At 36.8% G+C, this 17,644-nt stretch overlaps 1 protein-coding gene across 1 annotated transcript in view; it reads left to right on the top strand.

Annotated features, from left to right (window-relative positions):
- Positions 1-17,644, top strand: part of RSPO2 (R-spondin 2) — a 182,955-nt gene that overhangs the window by 107,725 nt on the left and 57,586 nt on the right. The window contains exons 4-5 of the mRNA XM_017885207.1: positions 11,119-11,262; positions 13,675-13,863. Coding sequence (XP_017740696.1) covers positions 11,119-11,262; positions 13,675-13,863 — 333 coding nt within the window. The remainder of the gene's footprint in view (positions 1-11,118; positions 11,263-13,674; positions 13,864-17,644) is intronic.

The raw sequence follows: 17,644 nt of genomic DNA, 5'->3' as shown, positions 1-17,644 counted from the left end.
ACCTGTATGGATAAACCATCAAAGATTTCAGTAGGCCAAATCAGGGATGATATTAACAACTTCAGTAATGGTTATTCACCTGCACAGTGCACTGTTTAATGTACTGATCCACAGTTGCAATGCAGTAGCTGCCTGTTGTGAGATGTAGACCCTGTTTTAATTCTATTCCATTACCCTTTATGGAAAACTCAAAGGGCACTCTTTCTCCTAATTTTCCCTGGAAGATAGATTGTATCAAATAGGTATTCTAAAAGCTAGAATAAACATTTTTCTCTCTGTGAGAAAGATGGCTATATGATTTTCGATACTCTTTACAGAAGATTTTACTTTTGTTTTTAGTAACAGTACTAATGGTTGGAAAGTGAAAGTCCTGACTTTCCATTTAATAGAAGTAATTGTATTTTTCAAACTTACGTTTGTTTCTTGTGGATTTGGTAGTTCTTGTAAGTGAGCCTATTATTTCAGTATAGACCCAAGTTTGGCAACATCATTCTATTATTATATTTCCAAGGCGGATGCCACCTTGTGTTGTTTTAATGTAAATAAAGCATATGCCTAATGCTTTAGTTTTAAAAACACTTTAACCTGCATCTTTTAAATCACATCTGGAAATCCTGCGAGCCAGTTAATATCCTCATTTACAGAGCAGGTAACAGGCGTTCTGTTAAGTCCACTAACTGGCCCGAGGGTTGCCTGCCACTTCATGGTACAACCAAGACTGTATCTACTTTTATCATCAAACTGGATTGGCATACATGACAAAGCCACGCTCACAAACAGAGCAATTAAAATATCTTGCTATAGGACTATAGCTGGACATTTATGTCCAGCTATACTGGATTATAGGACTGGACATAAACTATAGGACTGGACACAAATGTCAAGCTAGTTGCAGCCCAAATACATGGCTTTGTAAAGTTCTTCTCTCTTCTTTTCTTTCCAACCAGCAACTTTGTTCAAAAGTCAGTGCCACAGCAAGAAAGAAATTAGATACTTATTAAAATAGAATGGAATATTGACCCACTGACAACTGATCAGGAGTTGTCATTCTTGATTTATCAATACAGTGTGAATAAAATTAAAAATATTGAAATAAAAGTATTCCCATGTCGAGTCGAGATAACTGAATTCCAGCATCCTCATGCTCATCTTATATTTGTCTTATGCCCACAGCCAGATGGTACATGGAAGACATCACTATGCCTACCCAAGCTTAAATGCTACCATTTGGTGTTTTCAAAATCAAACTCTTTATTTTTTTTTTCCTTTTATCTATCAAGGTACCCCAGGGATTTCAGCAATTTTCTAGCCTAAGGGTCAGCAAACTATGACCCAGGGGCAAAATTTGGACTGCTATCTTTTCAGTAGGGCCCTTAAGCTAAGAATAGCTTTTAGATTTTTAAGTCATTGAGATTTTAAGACAAAAAAAAATCAAAAGAACAATATTTTGTGACACGTGAAAATGATATTAACTTTTAAATGTCAATGTTCATAAAGTTTTATTGGAAAACAGCCATGTTGAATCATTTACATATTGTCTATGGCTTCATTTTGTGTAACGACAGAGATGAGTTGTTTAGACAGAGACCGTATGGTCTGCAAAGCCTAAAATATTTATTATCTGGCTCGTTATAGGAAAAGTTTGCTCTAGCCTATTTAGAGTGTAAAGGGATTAAGAGATTCTTCTTGTTTTCCTTGGATGAGGGTTGAGTGGAGGGCAACACATGTATTAGCTTACATATGCTTTTCCATTTAGTTGGGTGGAGAGATCTGCATTTTCCAACATTTGGAAAAATCCAACTAAGATGCAGGTCTGAAGTTGATTAAACCGCTCTAGTTCTACCTTAATATAAAAGGGTGACAAGTTACCATAAAAGGAAAAGTACAAGAGGTAACCAAGATGAGAGTTCTAATAGTGGCAGGAATTTAAAATCTGATATGAGATACTAATTTGGTTTATAATTTTTGAAACTTTTAATTACTATTACATTCCTTTCCTCTTTTATTTTGAGGTAGTTGTCCTTCTCCCACTGTTTCCTACCTCCACCATGGGAAAAACATTCTCTTTAAGCTTTAATGTTCTTAGCAAATGTGTTTATTTTGATTTCATTTGTTTTGAGAATGATTTCAAATATGCATCACTTGAATATATGAGAAATAAAGCCGATATTTTCAGAGTTTGTTATTTGACCACATAATTTTACACAAGCATCAATATTTCTTCATATTTTTTCTCTGTGGATGGGCAAGATATAACATTTAAACATTAAAATATTACAGTGAAGCTACTAGCAGCATATTGCAAAGTGTGAATTTGGAGTTTTTAAAAAGTGAACTGTTGCAACATTTCAAGTTAAATATTTTTTCCTGATATGTTTTTTGACAGCATATATATCCTCAGAAGTTAAAATAAAAGATACTATGGCATATAAGATAGAACTCGATAGGTATCTGAAGGAACCGTATGTAAATTTCTAGATAGAAATTCATTGTACCTAATTGGAACTTGAGGATTTAAATCACAGCCTAGGTCAGGATTTTATTGTATGATATAGGTAAGTCAGGTATTTCCGCCTTCTTATCTGATGGTTAAGGGAGTAAGGCACAAAGAGAATGTGATATGTACCGTTTGTCCCCCCACCCCAGGTCAAAATTGCCCTTAGATCTTGGTTTCTTAACTCCTGGTTCATAATGTTCAAAGCAGGTGATTTTCCATGTAGGTGCCCAACAAATGATTGTGATCAGTTGGTTAAGCTGTGTGACCCAAACAAGGGTGAAGCCACTAAGTTTACTCTAGACAGTGGGTAATGCCCTTTATTTGAGTAGTGCATATATATGTATTTTATTATAACTACATCTATACAATTTATTAAAATTATGTCTTTTTTTCATATGGAATATCCTATTTGAGCTTCCTTCCATTCGCCATCTTGGACTGCAATCCTTTTGTCCTAGTTGTTAGATTAAAATTTATTTTATTATTCATATTTAATAGTTACACTTATTTTTAGGAGTACATGTGATATTTTGATATCTGAATGCCACATGAAATGATTAAATCAGTAGTTAGGATATCCATCACCTTAAACATTTATCTTTTGTGTTGGGAACATTACAGTTCTTCTCTTCTATTTTGAAATGTATAATAAATGATTGCTAACTGTAGTTTTTCCTACGGTACTACTGAATGCTAGGAGTTACTCCTTCCATCTAACTATATGTTTGTAGCCCTTGACTAACTTCTCTTCATCCTCTTCCGTTCCCAGTCTCTGGTAACTACCATTCTACTCTCTATCTCCATGAGATCTACTTTTTTTAGTTTCCACAGGTAAATGAGAATATTTGATGTTTGCCTTTCTGTGCCTGGCTTATTTCACTTAATATAATGTCCCCCAGTTCCATCCATGTAGTGGCAAATGACAGGACTTCATTCTAGTTTTATAACTGAATAACATTCTATTGTGTGTATATACATAAAATATCCTTTCAATCATTAGTGGGTACTCAGGTTAATTCCATATCTTGGCTATTATAAATAGTGCTGCAATAAACATGAAAGTGCAGATCTCTCTCTGATATATTGATTTCCTCTTCTTTTGGATATATACTCAGCAGTGGGATTGCTGGATCGCATGGTAGTAAATTTTTATACTCATAAAATCTCACACTTTTTGATAACTAATTACACAGTAGGTTCTGTGCTGAGATCTTTGCACTGATTAAGCCTCTGAATCCTCTCAAAAAGCCTGTGAGATAGAGACTGATAATACCTTTTTTTAAAAAAAAATACATGAGGACATTAAGACAGAGAAAGCTTCACTGACTTGCTCACAGTCACACAATAGTAAGTGGTCCAAGACTCTAACCTCAGATCTGCTAACCACTGTACTATTTGAGTGGCCACTATATTCTCAACATAGTTCTTATTCCTGCCCCTTGCTCTAAATTCTAAGTGTCCTGTTCTGTATTTGACATAGTTGAATTTCATCCTATACCAACTATCCTAATTAAGGCAATCTTGACTTAAACTCATTCTACTGGGTTATAAACAGACTTTAACCCTGGATCTTCTGATCTTCTGTTAATTTAGTAATGCTGGTTCTCTATGTCATCACTCAAATAGTTTAATTGTAAATATAAAACACCGAGTCCTGAAACTTCTGGATCCATCTTTTATTTAGGTTGAAATATAATGAAGTTCTAATGAGTTGCATGTTACTTGACTGTATTACAAAAAAATGTAATTTTAGCTTTTAGGTAATTTTTATTAATACATAGTCTAAGGGAATTACTGTAATGGTACATATTAGAAATGCATGATTTTGAAAACATAAAGCTTAAAACTTAGGAATGTTTATAACCCCATTGCAAATTTTGAGAAGAAATGTTAAATAGTACTTGAAATTGTTAGATTTTAAACTAAAACTAATTTTAAAACCTTATATTAAGTTCCATAGTCTAGTGCTTTCCATGCGAAACTTTGCTAAAAGTCTAATTTTGAGTGTTTTGGGAACAAACTGCCTTTAATTTCTATTCAAATTTTAGCACGTAATAGGCATAGAAATCTTTAGAGGTTTCTAGAGGTTGGCTTGATATTCTTTGATCCTTGCATCTGCTACTTGAGGACTAAATAAATGCCCTATTGTTGTCAGTGACTACCACATTCTGAACAGAGATGCTAGTTTAAAGTAAGAGTAGTTGGAGCAACAAGCAATTGGATTTTCATGGTGTGCTAAGGCAGTCTGACATTCACAACCCTGATGGGCATGAAGAAATAAGAACATAGATTCCTAGGGGTATTTGAGGTTCCCTCTACTTTATTGACTTCTTCCCTTTCTCCAAAAATTGATCGTAATATATATAATTACATTTTGACAGCTAGATTTAATAAAGGTTGATGTTTCTCTGCTGTTAAGGATTTACTTTACTCATTTATCTGATTGACCATGCTGAGATATTCAATTAAGAGATGGTTGTCTGGCTAACATGGTGAAACCCCGTCTCTACTAAAAAAAAAAAAAATACCAAAACTAGCCAGGCGAGGTGGCGGGCGCCTGTAGTCCCAGCTACTCGGGAGGCTGAGGCAGGAGAATGGCGTGAACTCGGGAGGCGGAGCTTGCAGTGAGCTGAGATCCGGCCACTGCACTCCAGCCTGGGCGACAGAGCGAGACTCTGTCTCAAAAAACAAACAAACAAAAACAAACAAACAAACAAAAAAAGAGATGGTTGTTGTCATCTTAATTTAGCTGGAAAAGAGAAACAAAAGGAACTCTGTCAATTTGTCGAGTGCCCTGAGAGCACTGTTGAGACCAAAGGAAGAGAGGATAGTTGTGTGATCTTTGGCTTCTCTCAGTTTTTCATCTTCTCTTCCACTTGGTTTGTCACTTTTATGGATTCATCATAACTCCTCTCCCTGGTACTGTTATCTCTTAGAGTGTTGAGCCTCCCAATGGTTTTCCTGACCTCTACTCTCTTCTGCTTTCAGGAAGGTTAACTTTCTGAAAATGTTCACTCCCCAGCTCACTCTGTCTATACATCTAGCTTAGAGTAGTCACTTTATTCCCTAATTGCCTTTCTGTGGAGCTTTCCCCTTAGTAGACTGAAGATCCTGAGGTGTAAGCACTGTTTTCTCATCTGTGCTTCTATGTACCTGTCAGGATGGTTGGCCCTTAGGGACTGTTACCTGTCTCAATGAGGAAACATGGTGATGTTATGCTCATGGCCAGAATCTACAGGGACTACTCACTGCTAGACAGACTAAGCCCCTAATCTTGAACTGAGCTTCGTTTTTATTAATACTAATTATTACTTAAATACTTAAAGCCACTCAAAGTATGAATACTTTATAATCCCCACCCACAGCCTCTAAACTCAAGTAACCATCCCATCACCTAACCTCCTCTTCCTCCAAGCCACTGCTCACTGGGCCCGTCATCTTGCCATGTGGATTTTCTCTATTGCCTCGTCATGAGGGCAGCCACCCTTGTCAGGACTCTGCTTCTCCTTGTCTCCCTAAAACTTGCTCATCTGAGGTTCTGACTCATAGCACACATCACCCGCCTTCCTTTGATAGTTACATTCTCCAGTATAATTGTTTTCAGGTGTTTAACTGTTGGTTCTTCCATATGATTTGCAGTTCTTTACAACAAGCATGGCTTTTTAATATTAGAAATACATAGTACATGTGCAATCAATCTCTCACTAAGCATGCAAATATTACAGAAATTGAACTTTAAATGACATTCATGCTCATTTACTTAGCAAGTATTAAAACTCCACCATGTTTCCTATACTGTGTTAGGAATGGGGAATTCACAGATTGAAAAAAAAAAAAACTTGAATGGCAGGACAGAAATGGGTCCCTTTTCTGTCTCTAATGTACCTAAGACATGCCTCTAATATCTCCTGTTACATTGTGGTGCACTGTTAGTGCCACATGGACCCCTCTGGCTTAGCACCTCCAGGATAGGGAATGGGTTTAGGTTCTTAGGGTCTGGCACATACTAGGTTCCTTGAGAATGCTGGGAATGAACTGTTGAGCTGGACTGTGGTGTAATTTGAAAAATGTTATATTAAAGCCTGTACAGGGTATTGTGGGAGGATAGGAGAGAGGGTACTCAGCCTATTTTTCTGTTTCTTGGCCAGGGTAAGCCCTTCTTGCCAAATGACAGCCCCATCAGACTGCATTTGGATGCAGTTTCACTTGGACAGTAATTTTACTTAAACCAATATTGGCAGTCCTCATTTGGTGGGTTACATTTTTGAGGAGGCACTGTAATTTAGAAGCGTGTAAGTTGGCTAAACTAGGATCTTTTATTTGAACGAGGACTTAAAGCCCATATTTTTATAGAAAAGGCCTATGTTTAATAAATTTTAATACACCTATTATGTAGTATACAGTTTTCTAAGGTTTAAAAATCTATTGTATGATCCTACTGGTGTTTTAATGGTGACTAACTCATTTATAAGATTTACATAGAGGTTTTCTAAAGTGTATGGAAGAAACTGTTAACACAGTGGCTATTTCTGGGGAGTAGGCCTGATGTGCCATTCAGGTGAGAAAAAGGATTTCTATTTTTTCCTGTAAACCTTCTGTACTGCTTTGAGTTTTTACTTATAGTGAGAATGTTTTACTTTTATATAAAATGAGTTAATAGAGTTGATATGAATCCCAATTAAGGATAAAATGCTTAAGTAGTTTTGGAAAATGGCTACAAGCTGGGGGAGAAAATATAGGACTATGAGACTACACAGGAATTCCTCCGACCCCCACAAAGCAGAAGAGTTACCTCTTGGAGAAATGGCTGAACAGAGCAGGGGATTGTGGTTGGATCTGGAGCTGCTCGGAAAGGTCATCAAGGACTGTGAAGCACGTCAAGTAGGAGACCTCCTGGATTAGGTGGCTTGTGGTGCTGCTTGCTTTCAAAAATATTGGGTTTGGCCGGGCATGGTGGCTCACACCTGTAATCCCAGCACTTTGGGAGGCCGAGGCGGGTGGATCACCTGAGGTTGGGACTTTGAGACCAGCCTGGCCAACATGGAGAAACCCCGTCTCTACTAAAAATACAAAATTAGCAGGGTGTGGTGGTGCATGTCTGTAATCCCAGCTACTCGGAGGCTGAGGCCGGAGAATCACTTGAACCCAGGAGGCGGAGATTGCAGTGAGCCAAGATTGTGCCATTGCACTCCAGCCTGGGCAACAAGAGCAAAAGTCTGTCTCTAAATAAATAAAATAAAAGAGTAAAAGTATTGGGTTTGTAGGTGTTTGTGAGCAGATGAGCTCTGTCAGTGCAGGCTGCCAAATGCATGGGCCGCCTGTGTTGGTTTTATGTAGTGGCAAAGAGCAAATGAGGCCAGGATGGTCAGCACAGCTTCAGGTGCTAGGACTTGGCACTGATCAAAGCTTTTTAAAAAATGCTTTATTACACAGACAACATTTTATTTAGTTTTTTCCCCTTAAAATTTGAGTGAAGGAAAAGCAACGCTATTGAACATGTGAAAACAAAGGATACTGGCAAGAGATGGCTAAATGAAGGTATTTGTTGAAGGTTATAGCAGGTTCAACATTATTAAATCAGGGGTATAATTCATGCACTCAAATCTGAAAAAGTTTTAGATGGGATAGATGCCTTTATTCTTGCCTGTTAAAAGAGCTTAATTTTACAATGTTAATGGAGTGGCACTTTTTGAATAAACTTAAGTAGGTCACAAATACATATTGTAATAACCTTTTCTACGATACTAATTACATAAATGTAATTAAAGGATATGATTCAGAATAATAACTGTAACATACTTGAAAATTCTATCCCCTCCCTAAATTAACTTCCCTAAGCTACTTCATACAGATGAACACATGCAAGCATATGTAGTTTTGTGTTGTACTATATATATCTCTCAACTTGCCTTTTTTTTTTTTTTTGAGATAGGGTCTCACTTTGTTGCCTAAGCTACAGTGTAGTGGCGCAAACACAACTCACTGCAGCCTTGACCTTCTAGGCTCAAGTGATCCTCCTGCTTCAGCCCCCCAGGTAGCTGGGACTACAGGCACACACCACCATCCCCAGCTAATTTCTTAGAGATGGGGTTTTACCATGTTGCCTAGGTTGAACTTGAACTCCTGAGCTCAAGTGATCCATCCACCTTGGCCTCCCGAAGTGTTGGAATTACAGATGTGAGCCACCATGGCCAGCCAACTTGTCTCTTTTTTTTACTTAACAATGGGTTTTCTAGGTCATTACTTATAATTCACCTTGTACTTTTAAATGGTTATCATTTTCTACAATTTGAACATATCATATTTATATTCTACTTAAATTCAATAAAAAATAATTAAGCTTTCATCCAACAGGATTTATACCTGAAGAAGTCCTCAGGGACTTTACAGAGAATGATAGGTATTTCAGCAATTCCATATTCTGTGAACTGGTATTAGGAGCATGGAATGAAATGAGGGAAGGGAGCTACAAGTAACAGTAAAGATCAGCAAAGGGCCTGGTGAAATTAATTCCAAATGCTATAACTTTTTGGGCAAAAAGCTTATTGGTGTGGCTTTATTTTAAAGAGAAGTCAGACCTTGTAGATGATAGCTGATTTACGAAGTGTAAAGTCCTCTTTTTCTCTTTAAGTGCTCTTTTTTTTTCTCTCTCTCTTCATCCTTTAGTTCTGTTTTATCCTTTGGAATGCTCGTTACTATTTCTTGGAAAATAACTCTACAGCAGGAAGGGCTGCTTGTTTTTTAAAAAAAATATAGCAAGAAAACTAACAATTTGTGGACATAATGGTCATGTATTTTGACCATGATTAAGAGGTTATTGACCAGCTATGGACCATGATTTTATTAAAATATAGGTTAAAGCATTTAAGTCTACAAATGAACCTTTTATGGGGTGATAAACTGTTCTTCTGTGCTGACCATTTCCCTCCCCACCAAAGGAGCAGTAGTGTAGATTTGTATGTGGACTTTAAGCCACACATATTTGGTGTTCTGTTTATAAACTTGGTAACATTTTAGAAGTTGCATTAGCTGCTTCATACTGGTCATTTAATACACGGAAGCCTGTTTAGACTCAAAATTGAAAGGCAAAGAGTTGCCATTTTTGATAGGTCTAGACACAGTCATTTCTTATGTGATCTGTTTTAATGAAATTTATTTTTAGCCTTTAAATGTAGCCTTTAAAGCACTGAAATCTTCAGTGATTTAACATCTTGGCTGCATTTTTATTTGTACCCCTTTATCTCTTTGCTTATGGGAACTATATGTCTTAAAGCTTCCTGAATCCTTAAAGCAGGAAGTATAGTTCTGGAGGCTTGTTAAATGAATACATGTGATGTCACAGAGTTTTCATAGGACTTTATGTGCCGTCAATTGCATCAGTTAAAACTGTAACAAGTAATAATGTACTACAATCTGTTGAAAACTTGACCTTGGAATTTACCAGTCCTCCAAACTTCTCTCCTTTCCTTGAAAAGTAGTTAAGAGAGTGTATTTATTTTCACCTGTGCATGCCAAGGATTTCTGACCCAGATGTTACTGGCCTACAAGGGAATCTGATCTAGAATACAAGCTCATAAATTATTGCTTTTTATACCTTATTGTAATGTATGTGGTTTAGTGGAAAAATACATGTTTCTAATTCACTGTGGCTTCTATCCGCAGACTACCTATTATGAGCCTGTCAATTTACATATATTATTACAAAACCTTACAATAGTTTTTGTAAGATCAGTGATGCCCCTGTTTAATACAGGAGGAAATAGAAGCTCAGAGAGGCATATAGTTGTCTAAAGTTACAGAGCTGGTAAGGGCAGAGCTTGGTATTCACACCCAGATGTAACAGACCTGAAAGCACATCTGTTTCACAAACTCCTAGCGGGCTTCAGTGAGTGAGTTACAGAGAGAAAGAGAATGGATTTAAAAGGCAGATGGTTTTGGCGGCTTTCAGAACCAATTCAGCTGCTACTCTGTTAGTCCCAGGTTTCTTATATGCCAAATGGAGTTTCTAATGCCCACATGTAGGATTATTGTGAAGATTCAATGGAAATATGTGTAAAGCCTTTGACACATTGTAGGTTTTCAACAAAATGACCTAAAGTTCCACCCCACCCCCGGCCCCACCCAGGTCACCCTCTGATGAATGTAGGTGCTAGTGTTGACCAGTGCCCTATAAAATAGACCATGCATTTGAAAACATTTTAAAAATTCTTAACTCATTTCCTATACACGAATGCTTATTACAGTGTTCCCACTGGAGGCCTTTTGAGGGCAGGACAGATTTCAATACTGGCAGCAAGTAATTTGTAGAGGGAGTGTTTTCTTTTTCTTTTGAATTTTTTGTTTTAATCCCATCTGGAGATTACTAACATTTCCGAAAGTTCTCATGGCACATGGGACCCTGGGCTGGCATTCTCTCTTGGATTGTTGATGTAGTAAGCTGTTGGAAGAGACGGGAATGATTTAGAATGAGATGGCGCTAGGAAACAAATGAGTTAAACAGTATTTCTCTGGTGATGAGAATTTCAAATGGGCTAACCTATGAGTTTATAAAAGTTTTGTTTGTAAAACAAGTAAATTTCTTTGACTGAAATTTTCTTTTTTCTCTTTAAAATTGTTTTTAGGATGCAGAATAGAAAACTGCGATTCTTGCTTTAGCAAAGACTTTTGTACCAAGTGCAAAGTAGGCTTTTATTTGCATAGAGGCCGTTGCTTTGATGAATGTCCAGATGGTTTTGCACCATTAGAAGAAACCATGGAATGTGTGGGTGAGTAGTTTTTAATGTGACTCTAAAACTGCAACTTTTAACACCTGTTTCTTAAAAATATGCATGCTAGATATATTTAAACTAAGAAACAAATTGGTTCTCTTGTTCAGTAGAACTGAAAATTAAGTTCTTTGCTGACTTTAAGTATCATGACAATTGGATAGTCTCATCTCTTGCTGTAAAATTTGCTAGTTGTGCATTTGCTAGGTTAAGCTACTTAAGTGCTGACAAAGTTTTTTCTTAATCATCTGTGTAATACATCTATTTCTTAATAAATTATTAGTAACTGTTAGAGAAAAACATTCTGTTCAGAAGAGAAGTTTTAAGCACTACCACATCAGCTAACTACTTTATTGCTTTTGCTATGTGTGGAATTACAGAACTGCTTGCTTAGCTGTTTGTGTAAAAAAAAAAAAAAAAACTTGAAAAGAAATTGTTTGTGCCATATTTTGTTGATTATATGTTACAAATGCATTAAAATGATTACCAAATTTATATACCTAGAATGCATAATTTGATATATATGTTCTATCTGTGAAAATAGTAACACATTTTATAAATTTTATATCTTCTGAGTGTTGGTAAAATACCTTGGCATTCTTATACCACTGATTGAAAGGTAAAGATCTGTCAGTGGCTACATTATGATGAATCTCTTAATCTAATCATGGATGTATTGACATGCTCCCTCCCCAGAATTTCATTTGCTGTTATATATCTGATATGATATACAACACAGCTATGTATTAGACTTTACATCCCTTAAAATGGAGACTTAGAAGAAAATTTGAAATTTTTCTATGAAAATATTGCTGAAGTAGTCTGTAATTGTGTATTTGAGAGCTTGCAGAGAAGACATTTAAATAAGTGGTTTTTGAAGAAATATGTGCATTTGTGTTTCTACTTATGTGTGAATTAATACATTTATATAGGCACCACTATTAAAATAAGAAAGTCACTAGAAGAACATATTCTGAATGTTGAATTTTCTTTTGAGAGGCAGGACACACACATTACAAATGTTCAGTGGAAACGCTGAAATCCTTAACTATAAGCATATTATAAATAGAGTCTTATGCATTCTCTGAATAAAAAAATCTTAAATGTCTTTGAAAAGTCTAAGAAGCAGCTATGATACCCACTGATGTCTAGAAGATGGAAATATTAATTGTATGAAGACTCTGGACCTCAGTCTTCATCCACTAGCATGAAGAGGAGTTTTAATGGTGAAGTTGATGAGGAGGTCTAGCTTTGTATATGCTTATCCTTTTACTTCCTCCTCTCCCTCCCCTGGGAGTTGGGGGATAGCCTATTTTCCACTATGTAGACTTAACATAGGGGATGCTAAAGGCTTTTACGTATGTAGTAAAAACATACATTTTCAAATGACTGATCACGTTTGTTTACTTTTCAAACTATAGTAATGTACACCAATATGGGGAATAAGAACTGTGGTCTCCAGACACCTGCTGAAAGAAAAGAAAGTCAGAAAATGCAAAGCAAGCTCCCCATTTTTTCACCAAGTGCTTCCAAACTAAAACACATTTATGGATTTGGTGGAGGCACATTCAGAACTAGCCTGTAAAATTTTGTCTTCTGTCATGGTAGAAAATAGTGTCTTCTACTTTAGGTTTTAACTGTTGACTCTTTAAAGATTACACATTTTAGTATCATTAGAACTATTCATAACAGCAAAGACATGGGATCAACCTAAATGTTCATCACTGATAGACTGGATAAAGAAAATGTGGTACACATATACCATCTAATACTATGCAGCCATAAACGAGAACGAGATCAAGTCCTCTGCAGGGACATGGTTGGAATTGGAAGCCATTATGCTCAGCAAACTAATGCAGGAAGAGAAAACCAAACACCACACACGTTCTCACGTGTGAATGATGGGAACACATTGGCACATGGTGGGAAACAACACACACTAGGGCCTATCAGGATGGGGGCAATGCAGGGAGGGAGAGCATCAGGAAGAATAACTAATGGATGCTGGGCTTAATACCTGGGTGATGGGTTGATCTGTGCAGCAAACCACCATGGCACACATTTACCTATGTAACAAACCTGCACATCCTGCACATGTACTCCTGAACTTAAAAGTTGAAGGAAAAAACAGAACTGACCAATAGCATCCTTTGAAAACTGAACTAAGACAAATGGAAAGTAACAGCTTATGAATTACTTAAGGGGTATTTTTTTTTGATAGAAGTATTCTATGGTTCAAAAAATTAAAGTTCCCAAAAGGCGAGTATAGGTCTTCAAGACTGTACCACTTAATTTTTGGTATCCCAAGGTGGGGCCAGTAAAGGAACACTGCTATGTAAATTTGATGACAGTAAAGCAAATGGATACTAACTTATGTGCTTGTGTTTTTTTCTTTTCTAAAATCTTTACTAGAAGGATGTGAAGTTGGTCATTGGAGCGAATGGGGAACTTGTAGCAGAAATAATCGCACATGTGGATTTAAATGGGGTCTGGAAACCAGAACACGGCAAATTGTTAAAAAGCCAGTGAAAGACACAATACCGTGTCCAACCATTGCTGAATCCAGGAGATGCAAGATGGCAATGAGGCACTGTCCAGGAGGTAGGTCTCGATATAATCACTACTGTGTGCTGTGTGCTTTCTGAATTCTCCTGCTTCCTAACCACCCTCCCTTCCAAAAATAAGTATTTATCTTTGAAGGAAATCCGATAATATTGGTGAGGGGATAAAGTTTTGTTGTACTTACTTAAAAACAAATGCTTCAGTTGTGAAAAATATGAAGTGCATATTTTATTACTTTCATAATACCTTAAACATAATTTAGGAGAGTACCTTAGTAATGAGCTTTCTAAAATGAGATTTCTAAATGTGTTTTGGTGGCTTTTTCTGCAAATGTACCATAAAAGTGGGTTCTTATGAAATCAGGCCTTTGCAGATGTTGCTCTGAGGGAAGCGGCCAACTTTCAGTTGAGAAGAGTTTAGATTAGAAAGGTTTATGGAGTCTGTAAAATCATCTGCATCGTTACTAGCTGAAGATGACAACTTAAAATAAACTTGCCCAAACACTGGGAGGAATAAACATTGTCTTAATGTTACCACAATTAGCCGTTTCTCTTTGTTTTGATAATAATTTGTAGAAAACAGCTACTGGTATGTGTGTGTTTACTCAAATCTTTGTAGTAATTGTGCTGATTTGCAGTAATTATTCTGTAATAACAGGATTAGGCCCATTTAGAAATTGGAAGAGCACATAGCTGAGGTGCTGGCCGACGCAGAATCAGTAAGTTGAAGTGCGGGTCTGAGCCCTGTCACTGTGCTGTCCCTAAAGCAGTAATCACTGGGTTACATTTATTTTATCACTAGCGGATGCTACATTGCCATTCGCTCAAAATAGAAGAGCAAAAAAGAAAGTTGTGTTTGGAAAACTGCTCTGTAAAATAATCATAACTTTTGCTTGCCTTCATTCTTTCTGTGGGTGCATAACTTTTCAGCTTTATGACCATAGCCCAGAAAGAGAATATATAACTACTTAAAACAGGTTTATATCCGTGTTATGCTGCCTCATAGAGAATGTCTATGATCCATAGAGAAAGACAAAACTTTTAAGACTCGAAGACTCCAGTCGACCTTTGAGAACTATTGGATCCAGATTCAGAAGCTACTATTAGGAAAGCAGCTTTTCCTCTTGAATTAGTTTTGCTTTTCCTTACTGGATCTTTGAAACAAAGTTTTTGTGGGTCTGCTTTTCACTAACAAGGATGGTTTTGTTCACTTAAACTAGGTATTTTTCAGTCAAAATATAAGAAAATATTTTCTTACAAAACTAATAAGCCACTTCTTGGATAGCTGAAAGCATTTAACCTGCAACCTTCTCCCTAAAAACAAACCTGATGTATTCAGGTATTGGAAATAAAGACTTTCTTTGTTGTATATTGTTTATATAACTAGCCCCTCCCCCATTCCTCTTCCAGCAATGTAGTCCCCAATTGTGGTTTACATTAATAGCAAAATTAAACTGAAAATGCTCCTCTAACAAACATGCTTGTGTGTAAAAGAGGCAACACATTTCCCTCCTCTCCAAAACGCTTTATTTTGACCTAGCCACAGTCTGACTTGAGAATTTTCTAGATAACAGCTAGACTGTTAACCATGATATTTATTCCATTTGTATTTTTCATGTTAACAGCAATATACTGTCTTAGTCAAATACAACTTGATACTGTCAGCAATTTAAATGATGCCAAAAGAAATGCTTATGCATCATCTGCTAATATTCTCTTTTTGACAAACCAGTAACAGACTGATTTAGTTCTTATTGATGTTTTACCAAGTTTTACTTATTAGGAAAGACTGGCTATAGTTCTAATTCTTGTATCTACATTTTCAGTTTAATAAAATCAATTTTATATAACCTTTAAATAGGTTTTCAAAGTTACATCAATTTGTTTACTGTTTTATTAAAAGGAAACTAAATATAATTGCTGAAATGGCAAATTATTCTGTAATAAAGTAACTTATATTTACAAATGTAGGAAATGAAAATTAGAAAATTAGCTTTGTAACTTGAGCACCAATTGATAAAAATTGGCGTAACTTCCAGAGGAGTATCCCACCTTGCCTCAGGTGAGAGAGGGAAAAGTTCCTTTCTTCAGTAGGTCACGGCAACTAATGGAAGAATGGAGAAGAAAGCCACTTTATCCCTTTTTACATCTTGATTTGATTTCAGTGATCTGCTTTGACAAACCATGCAAAAATGTAAGTTGTAATCAGGTTGGGAATACAGGCATTTTTAAGATCTTTGCAACATATGTATGGATTTTTCTCCTGTTGGAACCAATCTTAACCTGATTGCACACAAACGCAGCCTTAAGCTCCTTCGCACTAAAGCAGCGGCACATTAAAATCAGCTGCTTTTGATTACTGAAAGGCATAAGTTAGAGGTCAGTGTAATAGTATAGTTATCACTATGCATATAAGATATTACATTGAAAACTATTAAATATGAAAACATAAATGGCTTTAAGAGTTTTTTTTTTTAAGTGTAATTCTTAGCCTAGTTTTCCTTAACTGTTATATGCTTATTTGCTTTCTTTTAAAAAAAAAAAAATCAAAGAATATCTGGAAATACCTTAAGTAGTAGATCAATTTACACTTGAAATACTCAGTCTTCTTCATTCCCAAACTTTTCCTTTAGATCAGTTATCTCGCTTTTTCATTTTTGATAGCAGAACCTGTAAGGTTTCTTGGGCTTTTTCAACAATCATTCTTCAGGGTCCTGGTCTGGAGCGATCTGGGTCCCTACATCGTGTCAACTTGTTAATTCCGTGAGTCCTGACAAGTCACTTAACCTCTCTTGGCCTCCATTTCCTCGTTCATAAAATTGAGGGTTTGGGGGCGGGAGTTAGGTGATCTCTGAGGTCCTGTTCTGTTCTAAAATCTGATATACTAGGATTAATTGCCAAAAGATGCAGGCGAGTTCTGTGGCTGTCATATGAAGTTGAGGAAGAGACTTGGAAGGCCAGGAGCGTAGTTTCACAACAAAGGATCTGAACACTTTCCCAGTAGCTAGCTACCCCCTGCATTTGCCAAACTTTCCACATGCAGCAGCTTTCAGCTTCCTACTTCAGGGAGGACTCTGCTTGGTCCTTCAAAGACTAACCAAGATTATTTTTAAATCTGTACATGACCTGTGACTTAGCTACCAACATAGCAGACTGATTTATGGAGAATGACAGAAGAGAAAAGGGAGCATAAAAGACCATGGAAAAAAAGAAAGGCTGGGCGTGATGGCTCATGCCTGTAATCCCAGCACTTTGGGAGACCAAGGCAGGCAGATCACGGGGTCAAGAGATCGAGACCATCCTGGCCAACATGGTGAAACCCCGCCTCTACTAAAAATATAAAAATTAGCTGGGCATGGTGGCAGGTGCCTATAGTCCCAGCTACTCAGGAGGCTGACACAGGAGAGTGGCTTGGACCTGGGAAGTGGAAGTTGCAGTGAGCCAAGATCGCGTCACTGCACTCCAACCTGGTGACAGAGCAAGACTCCATCTCGAAAAAAAAAAAAAAAAAAAGATGGACAATGTGAGAAAAAATATTGAACACTGAGTATAGGAAACAAGTGAAAAAAAGAGTGAATGACTTGAAAATGAAAGCTGTATTCATTGCAGATATAACTGTCTCTACAACCTTTGCCCTCTAGCTGAATATACTAATTAAGAAAATCTGCAAACAGGGACAATTTGACTTCTTCTTTTCCTAACTGGATACCCTTGATTTCTTTCTCTTGCCTGATTGCCCTAGCCAGAACTTCCAACACTATGTTGAATAGGAGTGGTGAGAGAGGGCATCCCTGTCTTGTGCCAGTTTTCAAAGGGAATTT

Source organism: Rhinopithecus bieti, unplaced genomic scaffold (assembly GCF_001698545.2).
Source record: "Rhinopithecus bieti isolate Rb0 unplaced genomic scaffold, ASM169854v2 scaffold_13352, whole genome shotgun sequence".
NCBI lineage: Eukaryota > Metazoa > Chordata > Mammalia > Primates > Cercopithecidae > Rhinopithecus > Rhinopithecus bieti.
Note: the sequence above shows the minus strand (reverse complement) of the source record. Positions and strands in the feature narration are given on the sequence as shown.